General features: G+C 37.4%; 1 protein-coding gene across 2 annotated transcripts; it reads left to right on the top strand.

The window, feature by feature from the left end:
- Positions 1 to 1,436: 1,436 nt before the first annotated feature.
- On the top strand, positions 1,437 to 6,367 carry gjb1a (gap junction protein beta 1a). Of its 2 annotated transcripts, none has more exons than XM_044141229.1 (2): positions 1,437 to 1,559; positions 4,832 to 6,366. In XM_044141229.1, the coding sequence occupies exon 2, from the start codon at positions 4,846 to 4,848 to the stop codon at positions 5,566 to 5,568; it is 723 nt and encodes a 240-aa protein (XP_043997164.1). In that variant the 5' UTR covers positions 1,437 to 1,559; positions 4,832 to 4,845; the 3' UTR covers positions 5,569 to 6,366. The 2 variants fall into 2 exon arrangements, with proteins under 2 accessions (XP_043997164.1, XP_043997163.1); XM_044141228.1 differs by lacking the exon at positions 1,437 to 1,559 and adding an exon at positions 1,938 to 2,089 and having other exon boundaries at positions 4,832 to 6,367.
- Positions 6,368 to 6,778: the final 411 nt, after the last annotated feature.

Here is a 6,778-nt window from a genome sequence, read left to right as displayed (position 1 = left end):
ATCACATGGCAGGTGCAGATGTAATGGGGTGCATTACTTCTTAGTATGAAAAACAATAATCTCCCCCTTCGTGTGGTCATTCTAAGGTAAACACAAACTTCTAAAAGGCTTCTTGAAAATGTGCGTGGTTGTCCACCCAAACCAATTGGTCAAACAGTTGTGCAACATGACATCCTGTCAAGACAGCATTTAGATGCCTTCTCATAATCTCGGATATTTTTGAAAAGGACCAAAAAAGTAAAGATGATTAAAATTAACCCTGAGGTTGCCACAGCCCATAAAGCCTAAGTTGTGCCAGGAATAGCTGGTTTCTCGGTTCAAGAGTATGATGAGATTTGTGTAACCAACTGATCAGGAGAATTAAGGCAAAGATTATGTACAACATCACTGTTTGACAATAACAGACATTGAATGGGTTCCTGTGAAGTACACCAGAGCTTCAGCCAAGGACTGTTCCCTCAGTAGCACCAATACTTGGAAATATGACAAAGCTGAACACCAATGGCTATAACCTTTTCGAACTTTCTTCTGTTCTTCTTAATGGAAGCTCATGTCCGTGGATATGGTCAGCTTGAGTGATTGATTATGAAAGCCAGAGGAAACTTAGGTAGCGTCCAATGTTTATGCAGACTAGACAAACCAGTTCTGAGAAAAAGTCACTTGTCAAGTTTTGAGAATGCTATCAATTACTTTAGTATGTCTGTTACCCTCAGTCACTGTTTTCACTTAGTTTTGTATAACTGCCTGACATCATCCTGCTTTGCTTGTAATACTATCAACTGTGCCTCCTAGTGTCCTATTAGTGTAAGTTCCCTAAATTATTTTATTTACATGCCCATCACTGATGTGTATTTGCACCAGATTGATGGAAATCAGTGCGTTCTGCCCTTAAGCATGTGAATGAAGTTTTTATTGAAGTTGCTTTTAAAGTTTATCTCAATTTGACTCTTTTTTTTTTTGATAATGCCACTGGATCACAACACAGACAAACCAAGTTATTTGACAGTTTAAAGAGAGTTTTGTAGCAATAATATCTCAACAGAACCATTGTTCTACTGGTGGCCACCTTTATCCACTCGTTGAAACAAATTAAACGCTTAGTGGGCTGCAACAATGTGGATGTAAAGACTGCTAAAAAAAAATAACGAGCCACTGTTTTCTTATCTTTTGGTTTCGTGACTCAGTTCTACTTTTGACCTTTCATCTTTTACTCCATATTGCGTCAAAAAACATCCTCCATGTACTCTCTCCAACACAGCACAATGAGGACAAGAGGACAGACGGCTGTCCCCCACACAGATTCTTGTGCAGAAATTAAAACGTTTCATCTGGACTCTGAGGCCATTTGTTTTGTCCTCGTAAATGGGGCCATTGTATTCAAAATCCTTGAATAGAGGCATATGACCTTCTCAGTGCAGGGCAGTGGCTAGTGTGAGCGAAATCATTAGCAATGCAAAGTCATGGTGCTCTGATACTCGTATTCACGGTCACAGATTGAAAAAAGAAATCTGCTTACACAAATGTTTCTGGATGAACTTGATTCAAAACCGCAGCTGACGGTAAGCTCGTCTAATTTTTTTTATGTGTTTCACAGATGGCTGTCAAATTCTTAGAGATATTCAGTGTTTTCAATTGGTTTATTGTATTCTGTCATGTCACATAAAATAGACTGAAATCGAATGAAACTGTGTGAAAACTAGTCTGTTTTGAAATATGTTTCATATCTTATATGTAAAAACATCAACCAAGACTTGAATGACAAATAAGGGTTTTTTTGTTTTTTTTTATCTTTTTGGTTTTTCAGTTTTCAACAAACTTTATAAGTGATCTTAAAGCTTCAGTTGTTGTAACCAAAAGTACCCTGTTAAACGGGGCACAGGTGCCCACCCTGCATCATGACGTCTTGTTAACATGTGTCACATGACACATGATGCCGGGCGTCTGTGTTGCTCTTAAGTGAGCGGCCAACTTCACAGGGGGGACAGAGAGGTTTCCTCCCTCCTCTGGATCCACATCCATGCCAAACCAGCAGGTCAACCTTTGTTCTCCACACTGCCTCCTATGCCTCTGACACCTCCAGTGGAGCCTGGTAACAACTCTGACATTCATACCTGGGCTGGGGTTTGATGCATTTAATGATGGATGACTGATGAGCAGACCTTGTACATTTAAATCCTGAAATTCTTTTAGAGAAAACGTTGCGATTGATTGAAGTTAATTTTGATGTGCAGTACTGATTAACACTTAAGTTGTAACTTTTAACTGAAGGTGCATGTTTGTTTGTGAGCCTGTATTTTTTTAATGGCACATTCCTATTCCATTAATCCATCCGACATCTTAGCACGGTTATCCCTGAAGGGTCAATACGGGGACTGGAGCCTGTCTCTAGCGACTAGCAATCATCAGGTGAGAGGCAGAGTCGCCAGTCCACCGCAGGATATTTATTAAAATAGATTCATAATGTCAAAACACTTTTAAAACATGGATTTTCACTTCTTCTTTTTTTTCATTTGTAACCAACAAAAAAGCTTAAAAAAACCCCAGAACAACTTAAATTAGAAATGCTGGATTGGGGAATGGTTTGAAACGTACCATATTTTAAGATTTTATGCAAACTTACTTATTCAGTCTTCTTTACAGCGCCTGTCAAATGTCTGATTTAAAACACAGCCCTATTGTCATCTAGAAAATCCCTAATTTTTTTCCCTTTTATTTAAAAATGGTCCTAAATTTTCAGCAAATATCAACGTTTTCAGTGATCAATTATAGAAGATAGAAATTGTGATGTAAAACAAGGAAATATTTTCTGCTTTTTCACTGGGATTCAGGATTTAATCCATCTTTGTTTGGGTCATTAAAAGGAAGTGTCGACAGATTCAGCAATAAGGGCGCTATCTAACAGCGAAGGCTCCAAATAAAAATCAAATTCAGTGAGCGTTCATAGGATCTCAAATGTATTTCTTTCACCTTTGTGGGATTATTTTCAGATTTGCTTGTGGAAAAATCTATAATTGTTCATAATTATATTAAAAGAATTGCATCTCCTCAAATTTTCAACTTGAAAATGTCATTAAAGAGAAAAAAAAATCAACAATAATTTTACTGAACTATTTTTTTTTATTTTTTTTATTAGCTGATTAGAGTAACACTGCACACAACAAGAAGCTTTTTGCTATCGGTACTAAATTACACAACCCTGAGGTCAGCATGTATAACGGGTTCTCAAGGGCCGGTGTCCCGCCAGCTTCAGATGAGTCTCTACTCCAACACAGCTCATTCAAATGATCCAAAAACCTCCCTGACATGTCATCATGTTCTGCAGAGGCTTGCTGCTTAACTGTCATTTGTTGTAGATGTGTTGAACCAGGGAATGGACTAAAACGTGAAGGACACTGGACTTTAAAGACTGGCTTTGGACACCAACTCAGGCACTGTTAACCAATACAACAAAAGGTTCAATTGAATTTACCCTACAAAATTACAGACAATGCTAACAATGTATATATATTTATGAGGCTAATTTTAAGCAATGATTCATTGTAAAAAATTCTCTTGTGAAAGTTCTGACAATTGTTTGTTTTTCAGATAGAATTACCAAACCAGTAAAAAAAACAAAAAAAACTTTTTAAATATTTCTAAAAGTTAGACATACAAACATTTTTACCTTAAAATCCACAACAACTACCTCAGTGTTAAAGGTATTAGCAATAGCATAGTCGCTAAACTAGTCACAGCTTATTCCATCCAATCAAAAATTATCCAGCACACAAACCTCGTGTAATACAAGTCCTATTGCAGTTTTTAACTTTTACTAGAAAGGTAGAACTATTTATAGCAAAACTCATTTGAACTCCTCAGTCTTACCTTCATTCATTTTTTTCTGTAAATACTCTGCAAGAAAAAAGAAAATGCTTTTCTCTCTTGGTGCAAAAACAAAATCACATCATTCTCTTTTTGCTGCTTGTTTTTGACGCACATTCTGGGCAGAACCATTTTGCTGTGACGAGACGAAGAAATATGAAGGCAGACTTACAGGGATGTCCGCTCTTGAATTTTTGTGAAGTACGAAATGTCTTTGCTGCATTAATTTTTTATTTTATTTCACAGCGTAGAAGTACAAAGCTGTCTGTTGGTGGGAAGCAAGGATCGGCCTAAAATTTGTTTAAGTAGGAATTACGTGAAAAAAATGTCAGTATAGCTATTTGCTGAGCATCATATCTACAAATGTGAGTAAATTAAATTAATAAAGAGCTACTCTTCAAAATAACTTTTATTTTGAAGAGTGCTGAACAGAAATTAGTTTCAGTACACAGTATGACCTTTAGTTTCACATAATGAAAAAAAAAAGATAATAAAATTCCTATTTTATCTGCACTCAACTCTTCTACAAATGTTTTTTTCTCTGAAATGCTTTGATGTTTATTCCAATGTTGCCTTTTCACTTTTTTTCTTCCTATTTTAAATACATGTCATAAAATTTTACTGAAAACATTTATTTGCCTTTTATTCCATGATTTTATTACTTATGCAGTCAGTCCCCATCACAGACAGTTATGGTTAAAATAATGTTTCTTAGTAGTCATCTCCAACTAGGCTCATTTGAAGTCCTTGTGGTTCTGTGATTGGGTGTGATTTTACGAATGTGGATCATCAGAAGTTGGCGGTTTCAACAAATGTTTACATTTTAATTGCTTGTTTTTGTGTCTATGCTGCTTAAGAGTATTTTTAAAAATGCATTTTATACATATTTTTGAGTTGTTTTTCACAGATGTTTTTCATTTGTTGACCTGTTCCTGAGCTTTTTTTTTTTTTCTTTCTTTTATTGCTGCAGACCCGGAACCAAAAATGAACTGGGCATCTTTTTATGCTGTTGTTAGCGGCGTTAACAGACACTCCACTGGGATCGGCCGCATCTGGCTCTCTGTCTTGTTCATATTCCGCATCCTGGTCCTGGTGGTTGCGGCTGAGACCGTGTGGGGGGACGAGAAGTCCGGCTTCACTTGCAACACCCAGCAGCCTGGCTGCAACAGTGTCTGCTATGACCACTTCTTCCCCATCTCCCACATCCGCCTGTGGGCCCTCCAGCTCATCCTGGTTTCCACCCCGGCCCTGCTGGTGGCCATGCACGTGGCCCACCGCCGACACGTCGACAAAAGGCTCTACAAACTATCTGGGCGAACCAATCCCAAAGACCTGGAGCAGATAAAAACCCAGAAGATGAAAATCACAGGGGCTCTGTGGTGGACTTATGTCATCAGCCTGTTGTTCCGTATTGTCTTTGAGGTCATTTTTATGTTCCTGTTTTACATGATTTATCCCGGTTACAAGATGATCCGGCTGGTGAAGTGTGACTCGTACCCGTGCCCCAACACGGTGGACTGTTTTGTATCGAGGCCCACAGAGAAAACGGTCTTCACCGTCTTCATGCTGGCCGTGTCTGGGGTTTGTATCCTGCTCAACATTGCAGAAGTGGCATTCCTAGTAGGGAAAGCCTGCGGTAAGCATCTGCACAGCGCTGGAGACTCAACGATGGGAGCTTGGATACAACATAAACTTCGTTCATTCTAACCAGTGCACTCTTAGTTTAAAACTGGTGAGATTTAAAGGAATAGTTTAATGAGAAACATCTAGTTTCAGCCTCAAAGAGGGAAATTTAGACAATTTATTGTGCCAGCAATTCAAGAGTTCAAAGATATTCTGTCACAAATAATAATAATAATTAAATGTATCGCAAAGACGTGCCTACATCATGGTCAATATCATTACTAATGTTATTTAATGTTATTTATTAAATTATTTATTGGAATCTGTATTAATTTTAATAGGGAAAATATCTGACTATGACTTGAACATAACATGTTAAGAATTACACCTTTTGTGGTGAAGAAAAATAATGACTTTAACCATTGTTTGCACTAAAGTGACTTTCAATGCTGTTCACATTTCTGAATAAAGGAAGCAGGAGGTAACAATGAGAAGAAATACACTTGAATAGCAAATTTTTTTGCTCTGATGTTTATTGCTGACTGCCAAACCCAGAATCCAAATGTAATGTTGTTTTTTGGGTTTTTTTTGTAGTGGTGTCATCACTGGCCATGCACAACAGAATAAATTCAAAGTGTGTACTTGTGTTATTACACTGGCCAGAAGTTGTTGTTTTTGTTTTGGTTTTTTTTCTTTTTCTCGCAACCTCTAAGAAAAGTATTTTACTGAGATTTTGTAGACCAAGTTGTGCGCAACTGAGATAAATTACAATGTAATGTCAATAAGTCGATTTCCGATTTGTTATGTTTTGTAACAAATTGTAGCATCTGTGAACATCACTGAATCTTTTCAACCACTGACTACATTTGATTGAGTTCTGGACTTTGACTGGGCCATTATAATATCTAAATAGCTTCAGCTGCACGTTTAGGCTCACTGGATGGTGAACCTTTACCTGAGTATCAAGTCTTTAAAAAGTTGTCTAACAGGACCATCCTAAAAATGTCAAGAGTCCCAAACACCTTCATAGAGCAATTAAAGTAGCTATCATCTGGATTTTTTTAAGTGTAAATAAGCAGAGTCAGTGTATTTTCTCCCTAAATAAAGTTGTAATACCAAATTTAACCAGAGGGTAGCAGTCTTCCCAAAGCTAAAACTGATCTGTGCTCCTTTCAGCTACAACCAGATCGATACAAAGAAAAAAAAAAAAAAGAGAAAACCCTGAATGAAACTTTAACACATTTAGCAACTTCTTCACCGAGTTTAGACAGATCCCGTGTTGCCACCTGTGAGC

The sequence above is a fragment of the Gambusia affinis genome, linkage group LG15 (assembly GCF_019740435.1).
Source record: "Gambusia affinis linkage group LG15, SWU_Gaff_1.0, whole genome shotgun sequence".
NCBI lineage: Eukaryota > Metazoa > Chordata > Actinopteri > Cyprinodontiformes > Poeciliidae > Gambusia > Gambusia affinis.
The sequence above is the reverse complement of the archived record's forward strand: the minus strand, read 5'-3'. Positions and strand labels throughout refer to the sequence as shown.

Bases quoted from the DNA above. Each gene is read 5' to 3' on its own strand.
- gjb1a (XM_044141228.1), top strand. From the start codon at position 2,062: ATGCCTCTGACACCTCCAGTGGAGCCTG. The intron at 2,090-4,831 runs GTAACAACTCTG...TTATTGCTGCAG, and splicing joins GACACCTCCAGTGGAGCCTG to ACCCGGAACCAAAAATGAAC.